This window comes from Manis javanica, chromosome X (assembly GCF_040802235.1).
Source record: "Manis javanica isolate MJ-LG chromosome X, MJ_LKY, whole genome shotgun sequence".
NCBI lineage: Eukaryota > Metazoa > Chordata > Mammalia > Pholidota > Manidae > Manis > Manis javanica.
In genome coordinates, this window is record NC_133174.1 from 48995302 (window position 1) to 49010187 (window position 14886).

The window sequence follows — 14886 nt, forward strand, 5'->3', positions numbered from 1 at the left end:
GATTAAACACCTTTCTGATAGCTTTCCCTATAGTCATTCCTACCAACATTTAGAATGTTGTTCAGGTATTCCAATTGACTGTTTTTTGGGTGAGAGGACACTAACCAGAAATGGCTGAGGCATTCCTAATTGTTAGCTATTCTCTTATATCATTTGACTAAAGTATTTGTGATGTGGGTGGGGCAAGACATATTTTTCAGGCTCCCTGATTATTGCTATTAAGTAATTTTAGTATTACTTAATATTGCAATAGAATATTATTGCTATTAAATAACCTTCCTTATTGCCATGATCATTCATTCATTGGGCACTAACACATTGTATAGAGGAGATACTTTGCTGAAAGACAGAGATACAGAGAGGACCAAGACTGGGTAAACATTGAGGGCCTCACCTGATAATGAGAGAAACAGAAGACAATGCCTCTTTGTGCCAGAAACTGTTGTAAACACTTGAACATGTATTACTTTGATGAATCCTCATGACAACCCTATGAGCTGGTACCATCATTATTCCCATTTTACAGATATGGAAACAGACAGAGAGATGGAAAAGCTTGCCCAAGGCCTTATGGTTAAGAAATTGCAGAGCCAGGATGTGACCCTAGTCACTTACCATTTTACCACACTTGGATAGTAATGTGGAGTATGGACTGGAGGGGGAAGTGACTGGGAGATTATGAAGTGCTAGATTTAATAGATATTTTTGCTGTGGAATTTATTTCAGCTGGTAACCAATTGGCTGGAGATGGAGAGAGAGCAGTCAGAGGTGATTGACCCTCAGGTTTTTAAACTGAGATTGGGTTTATGGTGGTGCTAAAAACTGAGATGAGATTGTAAATATAAGTGAAGGTTTATGAGCACATTGAGTGTAAAGGACCTGTTTGATGCCTAGGAGATATCCTTCTGGGCCAGAGCTTAAGATTCTGGCCATCAACAATAATAATGATGATAATGATAACAATAGATAATTATATCGGAAGGTTTTTTATATGCCAACAACTTTTTCATGTGCATTTACATGGACTAATTCATGGAATCCTCACATTAACCCTATTAAATATGTACCCACCTGTGGCAGGTGAATAAACTGAGGCTCCTAGGGGCTAAATAGCTTATCGAAGTCACTCTGCTTCCTCAACCTTGCTGTTTTATAATTCATAGGAATAGAAGAATAGGAGATGGCTCTTGCTGAGTTCTCCTGGCTAAAAGTATTAAGGCGTGGTTGAAGGATATGTGAATGGAGGGGAACTAAATTCTCTCCACTCCTGCAGATTTTTCTGGCAGCAACCAAGAAAGCTCTCCTGGCTTCATGGTGCCCCTCTGTGGACTATGTTGAGAGTTGTCTGACCTAACATTCTTTTTCTACCATCACACCTTTTTCCTCCTCCTGGAAATTAGGAAAAAAGGGCCTCTCTGGCACTTCATACTTCATAGTTAATTCTAGCTCTCATATGTAACCTCTGTAATTTTCTTTTTTTATTTCCCACTCTCGTCTAATTCCTATACTTGAGAAAAAACACACTTCCTCATTCTCCTTTTCTGTTTCTCTGATCAAAAACCTTCAAAACTGTATTGAACACCTACCATGTACCAGGCACTGTTCTAATCCCTTGAAATACATCACAGAAAAAACATCAAAGATGAAAATCTCTGACTTCAAAGAGCTTACAATCTAATAGAAATCAGAGTTTTCTTCATCTGACTTTTACCGTGCTTATTCCTTACCATATTTCTTCGTTCATTAACTTCATCCCACCAGGAGGCTTCATAGAAGCCTTAGGAATCTGCAGAGAACAGTTTGAAATCTTTTAATTCTAGATGAAGAAGTTGAAGCTTAGAAAGAAAAATGCCTTGACAAAGATTATAGGATATGATCCCTATGCATCTAACTACCAGTTCTGTGCTCTCTGCTACGTATGTTGACTCACCATGTCTGTTTGACCTAGATACAAAACTGATAATGATGTGCCTAGCATAACCTCTGACACATAATAAGTATGCAATAAATATTTGGTGAATGGTGGATATATATGTGAGCTCTTCTAGTCATATACTTGGATCAAAGAATAGAAAATCCATGTGTTTTGAGATGAAATGAGATATTTTAAAGTGTCAAAATTCTCCAAACTCTTTGATAGTGGCCTAGAAGCTTTCCTAATCCCAATAGAAACTGTGTATTATTGCCATCTAATTAGGAGTGGTTTCCTCAGTTCCTGACATTCAATAAAGGAACTGTTTTTAGGTTTACCTTTTCCATTTTTGTGTGGCTGTATTATAATTTTGTATCCTGCTGATTGTGCATTTGTTGTATTTTAACTGCATTAGATCTGAAATGGCTATTGTGAAGTGACCAATAAAATGAACATGTCTATGGACAAATGTACTTGACATCCAAAACAATAGATTTATGGGCTACCTTTTGAAATGCAACCAGGTCATAAATGGAGGAAACTAATTATAATTGACTTGGAGACACTTAGTGATCTAAAACCTGACCAACTAAGTTAAAAGCAAGTTGAGGATTCATCTTCCTTGATAATGTTTTCTTCTCTAATGAGATTAGACTGTACATAGATAGAAAGAAATATGATTGAAGAAGTGCTGGTAGGACTTCTAGTGTGAATGATTGTGATGGTGTTGGGCAGCTGAATGAAACCATCAAGTCATAGGAAAAAAAACTATCTAACAGGAAAATGCCTTTATTAACCCCACCTGGCTTGTATATTTAAGAGAGGTAGACATATAAAATGTTCAGAGAGATTTGGCACTGACTGGTAAAAATCTCAACAGGGTAAATATCCATATGGAAGCATTGAACTTCTTAGGAGAGGTAGACCAGGAAGGGAAGGATTCTGGAAACTGTAGCTATGCTGATATTCCTATGAAGGTAGGACAGGTTGGAGAAACTGGAAGTAACAGATTCACATGCATACAGAAGTTGAGGGGAGGGTTTGCTGATATTACTGTGGACAAGCCAGGGCCATCTTGGTGAGTAAAATATATAAATTGAGTGTTTTCCAAAACTGACTTCTCAGTATCTGGTAAGTCTGAAAAATAATGTTCATAAAACACAAATAGGTGTAACCAAGGTAAATGGCATACTGTATGATATGGTAGTTAGATCTTATTTTAAAATTATCTTTCCCTTGTCTCTTTTCCAGATATGGATCAACTCATAAACAACTTGGAGGTCCAACTTAATTCAGAAGGTGGCTCAATGCATGTATGCAAACAGGTCTGCGTTCAGGAAAATTAGGTACTAATATTGAACCATAATAGTGTTGAGTATCTGGTAATCATTATAGAACTGAAGCTCATTTTTCTTTCTAACAATATGTTGGTAACTGAGAAGAAGTGAAGGAAGGGGTATTTCCAGGAAGTATCTGAGTGCCTGGGTTTCAGGTTTATATAGGGAGTAAATCACCTAAAAGAAACAGATTCTGGGATCAAGGCTGTAGGGGCAAGATTAGACAGTTGGTAGACAACAGCAACCATTTATCTAGCAATATTCCATATTTCAGGCACTCTGAATATTAAATGCATTGTCTCATTTAATCTTCAGAATAGCATTGTTGGATACTGTTTTAGGTTCTCCAGAGAAACAAAAATAACAGAATGTGTATGACTCAATCTCTCTCTATATTTATGTTTATAAATATAAATAAAATATGTATTTATATATCTACATATAATCTATATCTCTGTATATGTACAGATGTAAGTATATATCATATATAATAATATACATATCTCTATATAAAATAAAAATGTATTTATATATCTATCATCTATCTACATCTATCTATCTGTCTATCATCATCATCAAGAGATTTTAAGGAATTTGCTTGCATGATTGTGGAATTCTGTTGAATCCAAACTCTGATGGTGCAGGCTAGTGAACCAAAGAAGAGTTGATGCTCAAGTCCAAAAGCAGTCTGTTAGAAGAATTCTTTCTTGCTTGGAGGTCAGTCCTTCTCTATTACGGCCTTCAGGCTATTGAATGAATCCAACCCACATTATGGAGGGTGATCCACTAAAACCTGATGATTTGAATTTTAATCTCATCAAAAAAAATACTTCCACAGAAAAGTTTATAATAGTGTTTGACCGAATATATGGGCACTGTGACCCAGCCAAGTTGGCATAAAATTAACTATCACAGATAAATACTCTCAATATTGCTATTTTACAGATAAGAAGATTATGAACTTGGACACTCCCAGAACATGATTTAAAAGAGATTATCTGTTTTTACAGCCAAGCACTGTACTAGATGCAAAAGTTCCATTTTGCTCAGGGTTGAGTTCTAAATTCATTCCATAAGTGAAACCCAAATATAGTCAAAATGACCCTTGAAAATCAACTATCAAGTTGAGTATACAGTTTTGCATATGCATTACCATTCCATTTCTGTACTTAAGTCACTAGATAAACTGTCTGGCTTAGATTTAGGAGTCATATTTTACAAAATAAGTTTTTAATCATTAAATGTTTTGCCCATGGTGTACAACTGAATTTAAGTTACATGTGCATCTGGATGAGATACCTTTGTCCTGTTTTAGTGATATTAAACCCAATTTAATGTCTTGTTGCCTTAGTTGTATCTGTTGCCATTTAGGGACTATTAGCACCAAAACTTGTTATTTGGTAAACATCTGCTGGTTGCTGGTGCTTAGTCATTAGTTGTTATTAAGAAGAAGCAGAATATAAGTGTTAGATAAAAATCTATTGGACTTGTAATAAGAAAAATTCTAGTGAAGTGTTGTCTACAACACACACCTACCTTATTTTAAAATCACAGTACACTTAAGTAAATTACAGTAGTGTTTTCCCATGTGTTGTTTAAGTGTACTAAGTTTCCAGAATTTGAAGGCATTTGAAATTAGTTCAATGTATAGAAAATTCTGGATAATAGATAATCTAAGCACATATTTTGCTTCTTGTCACTTCTAATATAACTTGTTTTTAATTAAGCCAGGGTGCCTGTGGTGCATGGCCACAGAACACTGGCCATGTGCTAGGGGACAAAGGCCCAGGGCTTTTGCTCTATAACAATACAATACTGGCAACATACTAGTGAAGAAATCTCCTGGTTTATTTTATTATATGAATTGTTTGTTTCATGAGGTAGAATTTGTGGATGACTGTCTAGTTCATTACACACATGCCGCTCCCCCATCTTTGGATTCCTATATCACTGTACCATATAATGAATGAACATTTGGTTGTCTCATGCTCTTTGTTTCTAGTTTCTCATTATGTCCTAGAGGTGGGATTTCTTGGACAAAGTGTATGAGGAGCTCTAGGGTTCACATTGTATCATACATGTCTTCTTCCCTCCAATTTAATATTGTTAACATTTTGACACATATTCTGATATAGTCATATATATATTCTCTCTCTCTCCCCCTGCCTCTCATTCTCTGCTTCTCTCTTCTATATGTTTTTTTCTCTCATTTTTTACCTTTGAAAGTAATTTATATCAAGAGACTTCATCCCTAAATAATTCAGCATGAGTCATCTACAAATAATGGCATTCTCTTATATAACTTCATCAATACTATTATACCAAAGAAAATTAACGGTGTTCCTATAATATTACCTAATTGGATTATACACTTCTAAAAGGTTCTCAGTGACACCTTTTCCTGTTCTGTTCTCTTTGTCTGGAATGTGCTTCAGTTAGCCTGTCTAATTTACCAAATCCCACACTTTCCTTAAGACCAAAATTCCAATTCCATATCTTCTATAAAACTTTCACTCATAACTCCAACCCTCACTAAGATTTAGTGCACTGAAGCTTCTGGAATGGTAAATTATCTGTATCACTCATGTAGCTCAACTTATTTCTTGTTCTCTAATTGTCAACTGTTTCACGTAAATAACTCCTGTTTTCACAGTGATTTTTTTGTCTCCCCAACTTCAATTATTTATGTATCACCTTCACAGTTTTTGCCATACCCTTATCATCAATATTGTTTACATTTTTTAAATTAGCTCAGATAAAAATAAATACGTCTCTATATTAGTTTTGTCCTAAGCAGCCTGGAGAAATCTGGGTTTGATGTGGAGTATTAGTTTTGTAGGGCTGCCTCAACAATAAATTGGGTGGCTTAAAACAACAGAAATTTATACTTTCACAGCTCTAGAAGCCAGAAGCCCAAATCAAGGTGTTGTTAGTACCATGAACTCTCCAGAGGTTTTAGGGCAGATCTGTTCCTTCCTTCTTCCACCTTCTGGTGGATATGGGTATTCCTTGGCTTGTGGCCTCAACACTCCAATGTCTATCTGTGTTTTCACATCACTCTCCTCTGTGTCTCTGTGTATCTATCCTTTGTGTGCCTCTAATGAGGACACTTGTCTGAATTTAGGGCCCACCCAAGCAATCCAGGATAATCTCAAGATTTTAATTACATTTTAAAGAGTTTAATTATATTTGCAAAGGCTTTTTCTAAATAAGATAACATTCATAGGTTCTGCAGATTAGGACACAGACATATATTTTTGGAGAACACCATTTAGCCCATTAGGATGTGATTTATAAATATTTTTTTCTACTATAGTTATATAAGATACATTATTCATCATCCAAAAATAATCTTACATGCTTTCAGGAAGAAAAAGTATTTCATCATATTTTTCATATTTTCCATAGTCTCATGATAGGTAATAATATTTCCACATTTTCAGGTTAAATACTGATCAAATGCCTAATGAACATATCCACACATATTTCTACATACATACATATGTACATTTCTGACCTCATTTTTCCTGGATGTGGCTGCTACTATGCCTGACACTCTCTCCCAGTCCATTAGGATTGCCTAGTTAATTAGTTTGTACAAACTGATTAATTCTTTTGTTTTATAGTGTGCTCCATTTCCTGATGATATTGAGATGGTGATGATGCAACATTTTAAACCCATCTAGGTTTAATTTATGTCTGGCTTTCTAATAATGTTCAAAACCATCCACCTCTCCTTTCTCTAATACCCAAACAACAGATATTCTTCTTGGAGAACGATTGGAGTTGCAGAGGGTTAAACTGACTTTTTGATGTAAACAATGAATGTGCACATATTTGTGTGAATGAACACATATGCACATACACATGAAAATGAATAGTTTAAAGCCAGAGCAAAGCTAGAAGGGACCTGTATACAAAAACAGCTTTCCTCATTCGGTTTGGAAGGAGCCTGGGCTCTCTTATTACCATGATAATACTCCTTCCTCTCCTTTCCTCCTAGTGTGCTGTCTGGAGTGTTTTGTTTTCACATTTTTTTCTTGTCTTGCCTTCCCGCTTTCAAGCTCTAAATCAGCTCTGCTTTAAACAGTTGCTTCCCTGACCCTTCACCTCCCAGGACCTTTTTACCTATCTTCATCAAATGTTCAAGAGCTTAAGTATTTGTGAAATTGACCACCTTTTCTCTGGATTTCTACCTAGAATTGAGGGTTCTAGGTGTCTTTATCCATTGTCTTTGGCAATATATCAATATGTATTTTTTGTCAACTCAAGTTGACTTAAAATCTGATTAGGATTCTGGTCATTTGAGAAGGACTATGAAAATTAAAGCTTCTCTTCAAACCACCTTCAAGTTTCTTAATTTTTTCTACCCAATCTTCTTCATAGACTCAGATATCTTAGAAAGCTGTAACCTAAAGTGGTAAAATAGCGAGTGGGTAAAGTAGCTATTCACTTTAAAAAGTGATAGAGACTGATGATAGAAGACTTATAAACTGAAGCCATAACACAATTTTGAAGATGAAAGGAAATGATTTAAAGATAAAAATCTGATGGCAAAGTGTTGAAGCAATCATCAGGTGAGATTCTAAAGATGTGATAATTATATTCAATGAAGAATAGAATGGGGAGCCATTTTGAAATACCTTAGTGAGAAATCTTAAAAATCCCCAAAACCCTACAGATGAAAACTCACTCACTCCTTTCATTATATCTTTTTCAATACCTTCAAGTATAGTATGCTATGTACAAAAAGAAGGTAAGGTAGATGGTGTGTTGGGTTTTTAACTATAGGAATGGATATATTCAAAATATGGAAGAAATTAGAGTATATATCAAAATTCTTATTAAAATTATTTTAACCATATTGAAAAAGGAATCCTCAATGCACACAAAACTGTTCAATATAATAATATGTAGATATGAAATGCTTGTCCTTTTATGCCTTCAGGCCACCAAGCAAGAAAGAGTAGCTCCATCTTGAGAGCTCCTTTCAAGCATAATCTATTTTCTTCAGGAATCTTGCTTTTACAGAATGCAATATTCATAAGCTAGAAAATCCTTGCTACTTAGTCATCACAGGTACACTTAAAAGTGATATGTGCAGAGTGAACTATGTGGTGATATGTCTTTAGGAAGTTATTACTAAAACAATAAAATCCAAACTGGCCTTCCAACATTTCTTTCAAAGTCTTATGATGATGGCAGAAGAGGAGTAATGCTTGAAACCCTATTGCATACAGGGTTTCTGTAAATAACTGGTAGAACACAGGGAAGGCTTATTCTACAGAAGGACAATTCATAATGGCTTGCTGAAGCAGGGCCCTACAATATCTTTTCCCATCAAATGAGTAAGAATATATGGGAGAGAGGAAAAAGATGGCAGCATAGGAAGTGAGACAGAATCTCCTCCCAAAACCACATATAACAAAAAAAAAAAAATACAGAACAGACTGCCTACATCTGGGGAAAACAGAAGACTTCACAGAAAAGGGTAAAGTAGCAAAGCCACGATAAGGCAGGACCCAAGCCCTCCTCGACCCCAGCTCACACAAGGGAGGAAGAGAAACAGAACGGGAATGGAGTAGAAGCCCAGGACTCTAAACACCCAGCCCTAGAGATCTACTCCAGGAGCATGAACCCACATTACGTGGTGCTCTGGAGATTAGTGACATTGGAAAGGAAAGATGGAATATGCAGTGAGACTGAGATTTCAGTCACCTGTGGAGAATAGGTAACCAAAACTGGCCGATCTGAGACAAAAGAAAGGTGGGCACATTGAAAGACTTACCTACAGAAAGAGGGATGTTAAAGGGGCAAGGATTACACAGAGCCTCCTGCTTAGGAGAAAGGACAGGTGGACAAAATCATCTTGGCACCCTCATCCCAACAGGTTGTAAACTTTCAGGAGCTTCAGGTGCTCTATTCCCCTGGCTGGCAATGCAGTGCCAAGGCCTCCCACAGCAATATGCAGCATATAACTCCTTCCTCCCAGCAGGCACTAGTCCACATCACATATATGCTGCCCCCACCATCATGCCAGGCCAGCCAGAGGGTGGCCCCACCTAAGGTAGCTACAGGCGCATAGTGCAGAGGCTTCTCCCTGTGCACTCAGCCCACTGGACCTGTCAGTGGATGCAGGCACTGCAGCCAAGAAGCAGAAAAGACCACTTTCCTCCTGGCCAGGCTTAGCTCATGTGCCTGCAACATTGCCCACCCTCCGTTCCCCTGCCACTGAATCGTTCCAGGTGCTAGGCAGCTCCAGACAGTAAAGCTTCTAGAGGGTGCCACCTACACAAAGTTATTATTCCATAGTAATCATTAGAAATATCAAAGGGCAAAGGAATTTAGTACAAACAAAATTACAAGAAAAACTGGCAGAAAGAGGGCTCAGTGAAACTGAAATCACCAATCTTCTTGATAAATACTTCAAAATAAAAATCATAAACATACAGAGCTACAGAAAAATACTCAAGATCTCAGGGAGGACTTCAAGAAAGATAGAAACCTTGAAAAATACACTATCTGAAATGAAACATACAATGGAAGGATTTAAAACCAGATTAGATGAAGTAGAGGAGGTGGTAAATGAAATAGAAATCAGAGAAGAGGAAAAGAAAGAAGCTGAGGCACAGAGAGAAAAAAGGATCTCTAGGAATGAAAGAAAATTAAGAGAACTGTGCAACCAATACAAATGGAAAAATATTCTCATTACAGGGGTACCAGAAGAAGAAGAAAGAGAAAAAGGGATAAAAAGTCTCTTTGAGGAAATAATTGCTAAAAACTTCCTGAATCTGAGGAAGGAAATAGTATTTAAGGCTACGGAAGTACAGAGATTTCCCAGTGCAAGGGACTCTAGGAAGACAACATCAACCAAAACTTACAGTAATTAAAATGGCAAACATCAAGGAGAAGGAGAGAATATTAAAACCAGCCAGAGAAAAATAAAGTTCACATACAAAGGGAAGTGCATCAGGCTATCAGGAGACTTCTCAGCAGAAACCTTACAGGCTGGAAGAGAGAGGGATGATATATTTAATGCAACAAAACAGAAGGGACTTCAATCAAGAATACTTTACCCAGCAAGATCATCATTTAAATTTGAAGCAGGAATTAAACAGTTTCCATATAAGCAAAAGTTCAGGGAATTTAACCCCCACAAACTGTCTCTACAGTTCATTTTAAAGGGACTGTTACAGATGGAAGTGCTCCTAAGGCTAAATAGCTGTCACCAGAGAAAATAAAACCACAGTAAAGGAAGTAGACCAATTAATTTGTAAGCAAATGCAAAATTAAATCAACTACCCATAAAGTCAGTCAAGGGATACACAAAGAGTACAGAATATGACACCTAATATATAAAGAATGGAGGAGGAAGAAAAAGAAGGGAGAAAAAGGTACCTTTAGATTGTGTTTGAAATAGCATACTAAGTGAGTTAAGTTAGACGGTTATCTAGTAAAGAAGCTTCCCTTGAGCCTTTGGTGACCACAAATCTAAAGCCTGTAATGGCAGTAAGTGCATATCTATCAATAATCACCCTAAATGTAAACAGACTGAATGCAACAATCAAAAAACATAGAGATACAGAATGGATAAAAAAAACAGGACCCATCTATATGCTGCCTGCAAGAGACTCACTTCAAACCTAAAGACATACACAGACTAAAAGTGAATGGATGGAAAAAGATATTTTATGCAAACAATAGGGAGAAAAAAAGCAGATATTGCAATACTTGTATCAGATAAAACAGACTTCAAAGAAAGTAATAAGAGACAAAGAAGGACATTATACAATAAAAGTGTCAGTCCAACAAGAGGACATAACCATTATAAATATCTCTGCACCCAACATAAGAGTGCCCAAATATGTACAACAAATGCTAACGAGGGAAATAGAATGCAATGCACTCATTTTAGGAGACTTCAACGCACCACTCAATACAAAGGACAGACCAAACAGACAGAAAATAAGTAAGGAGACAGAGGCATTGAACAAACAACCCATTAGAACAGATGGACCTAACAGAAATCTACAGAATACTGCACCCAAAAGCAGCAGGATACACATTCTTCTCAAGTGCCCATGGAACATTTCCCAGAATAGATCACATACTAGGCCACAAAAAGAGCCTCCATAAATTCAGAAGAATTGAAATTGTGCCAATCAGCTTCTCAGACCACAAAGGAATGACACTAGAAATAAATTATCCAAGAAAACATAAAAGACCACAATCACATGGAGGCTTAAAAACATGTTCCTAAATAATCAATGGATCAATGACCAAATAAAAACAGAGATGAAGCAATACATGGAGACAAATGAGAACAACTCAACAGCCCAAAACCTGTAGGATGCACCAAAGGCAGTTCTCGAGGAAAGTATATTGCAATACAGGCTTACCTCAAGAAAGAAGGACAAACCCAAATGAACAGTCTAAACTCACAATTAATGAAACTATAAAAAGAAAATCAAATGAGGCCCAATGTCAGTAAAAGGAGGGACATAATAAAGATCAGAGCAGAAATAAATGAAATCGAGAAGAATAAAACAATAGAAAGAATCAATGAAATCAGGAGCTGGTTCTTCAAGAAAATAAACAAAATAGATAAACCCCTTGCCAGACTTATGAGGAAAAAAAGAGTCTATACACATGAACAGAATCAGAAATGAGAAAGGAAAAATCACTACAGACACCACAGAAATACAAACAATTATTAGAGAATACTATGAAAAGTTATATGCTGACAGATTGGATAACCTAGAATAAATGAACAACTTTCTAGAAAAATAGAACCTTCCAAGGCTGACCAAGGAAAAAATGGAAAGTCTAAACAGACCAATTACCAGCAATGAAATTGAAGTGCTAATCAAAAAACCTACCTAATAACAAAACCCCTGGACCAGACGGATTCACCACTGAATTTTGTCAAACATTTAGAGAAGACCTAATACCCATCCTTAACATTTTCCAAAAAGTAGAAGGGAATACTTCCAAACTCATTCTATGAGGCCAGCATCACTGTAATACCAAAACCAGGCAAAGACACCACAAAAAAAGAAAATTATAGACCAATATTCCTGATGAAAATAGATGCAAAAATACTCAACAAAATATTAGCAAACCAAATTTAAAAATACAATAAAGAGATCATCCATCATGAACAAGTGGGATTTATTCCAGGGATGCAAGAATGGTACAATATTTGAAAATCCGTCAACACCACACACCTCATCAAAAAAAGAAGGATAAAAATCACATCATCTTAATAGATGCTGAAAAAGCATTTGACAAAATTCAACATCCATTCATGATAAAAACTCTGAACAAAATGGGTATAAAGGGCAAGTACCTCAACATAATAAAGGTTATATATGACAAACCCACAGCCAACATTATACTTAACAGCAAGAACCTGAAAGCTTTTCCTTGAAGATTGGCAACAAGACAAGGATGCCCACTCTCCCCACTTTTATTCAACATAGTTTTGGAGGTCCTAGCCATAGCAATCAGACAACATAAATAAATAAAATGCACCCATATTGGTAAGGAAGAAGTTAAACTGTCACTGTTTACAGGTGACATGATATTGTACATAATAATCCCTAAAGAATCCACCCCAAAACTACTAGAACTAATAACTGAATTCAGCAAATTTGCAGTATACAAAATTAATACAAGTAATCTTTTGCATTCCTATATACTAATGATGATCTAGCAGAAGGAGAAATCAGGAAAACAATTCCATTTACAATTGCATCAAAAAGTATAAAATTCCTAGGAATAAGCCTAACCAAGTAGGTGAAATACCTATATCCTGAAAACTACAAGACACTCATGAGAAAAATTAAAGAAGACACCAATAAATGGAAATACATCCCATCCTCATGGATAGGAAGAATTAATATTGTCAAAATGGCTATCTTGCCTAAAGCAATCTACATACTCAATGCATTTCTATCAAAATACCAACAGCATTCTTCAATGAACTAGAACAAATAGTTCTAAAATTTATATGGAATCACAAAAGACCAAGACTAGCCAAAGCAATCCTGAGAAGGAAGAATAAAGTGGGATAGATTACGCTCCCCAACTTCAAGCTCCCCAAAACAATTTGATACGCTCACAAGAACTGACCCATAGATGAATGGAACAGACTAGAGAGCCCAGATATAAACCCAAGCACATATGGTCAATTAATATACAATAAAGGAGCCATGGATATACAATGGGGAAATGACAGCCTCTTCAAAAGCCGGTGTTGGCAAAACTGGACAGCTATGTGTAAGAGAATGAAACTGGATAATTGTTTAAGTCTATACACAAAAGTAAACTTAAAATGGATTAAAGATCTGAATGTAATTCATGAAAGCATAAAACTCTTAGAAGAACACATAGGCAAAACTCTCTTGAATATAAACATGAGCAACTTTTTCCTGAACACTTCTCCCTGGGCAATAGAAACAAAAGCAGAAATGAACATATGGGACTATATCAAACTAAAAATCTTTACAGCACTGGACACCATCAGTAGAACAAAAGGGCATCCTACAGTATGGGAGAATACATTGGTAGATAACTTATTCGATGAGGGGTTAACATCCAAAATAAATAAAGGGCTCACAGGCCTCAACACACAAAAAGCAAATAACTTGATTAAAAATGGGCAGAGGATATGAACAGACACTTCTCCAAAGAAGAAATTCAGATGGCCAACAGGCACATGAAAAGATGTTCCACATCACTACCTATTAGGGAAATGCAAATTAAAACCACAATGACACCAGTTAGGATGGCCAACATCCAAAAGACAAGGCCCAACAAATGCTGGTGAGGTTGGAGAGAAAGGGAAACCCTGCTATACTTTTGGTGGGAATGCAAATTAGTTCAACCATTGTGGAAAGCAATATGGATGTTTCTCAAAAAACTAAAACCAGAAATATCATTTGACCCAGGAATTCCACTCCTTGGAATTTACCCAAAGAAAACAAGATCACTGATTCAAAAAGACATATACACCCCTATGTTTATTGCAGCACTGTTTACAATAGCCAAAATATGGAAGTAACCTAAGTGTTTGTCAGTAGATGAATGAATAAAGTAGATGTGGTACATATGCACAATGGAATGTTATTCAGCCATAAGAAGAAAACAAATCCTACTCTTTGCAGCAACATGGATGGAGCCAGAGGATATAATGCTCAGTGAAATAAGCCAGGCAGAGAAAGACAAGTACCAAATGATTTCACTCATTTGTGTAGTATAACAACAAAGCAAAACTGAAGGAACAAAACAGCAGCCGACTCACAGACTCAAAGAAGGGGCTAGTGGTTACCAAAGGGAAGGCATTGGGGAGAGTGGGTTGGGAAGGAGGGAGAAGGGGAATTAGCACACATAATATAGGTAGGTCACGGAGAAGGCAGTACAGCACAGAGAAGACAAGTAATGACTTTATAGCATCTTCATATGCTGATGGACAGTGACTGCAATTGGTGTGTGGGGGGGGACTTGATAATATGGTGAATGTTGTAACCAGTGTTGCTCATGTGAAACCTTCATAAGATTTTATAGCAATGATAACTTAAAAGAATACCAAAAAAAAATAGTCTATATGTTATTCAATTTCTATACTTTTATCGG

General features: G+C 36.4%; 1 protein-coding gene across 5 annotated transcripts in view; it reads left to right on the forward strand.

Moving 5' to 3' along the window:
* Positions 1–14886, forward strand: part of KLF8 (KLF transcription factor 8) — a 415506-nt gene that overhangs the window by 302023 nt on the left and 98597 nt on the right. For 3 of the 5 annotated variants that reach the window (XM_073228095.1, XM_073228096.1, XM_073228094.1), the window contains one exon: positions 3164–3237. In XM_073228095.1, the coding sequence (XP_073084196.1) occupies positions 3166–3237 (72 nt within the window). In that variant the 5' untranslated portion in view covers positions 3164–3165. Of the gene's footprint in view, positions 1–3163; positions 3259–14886 lie in introns of all 5 variants that reach the window. The other 2 variants (XM_073228097.1, XM_073228098.1) reach the window with 1 other exon arrangement.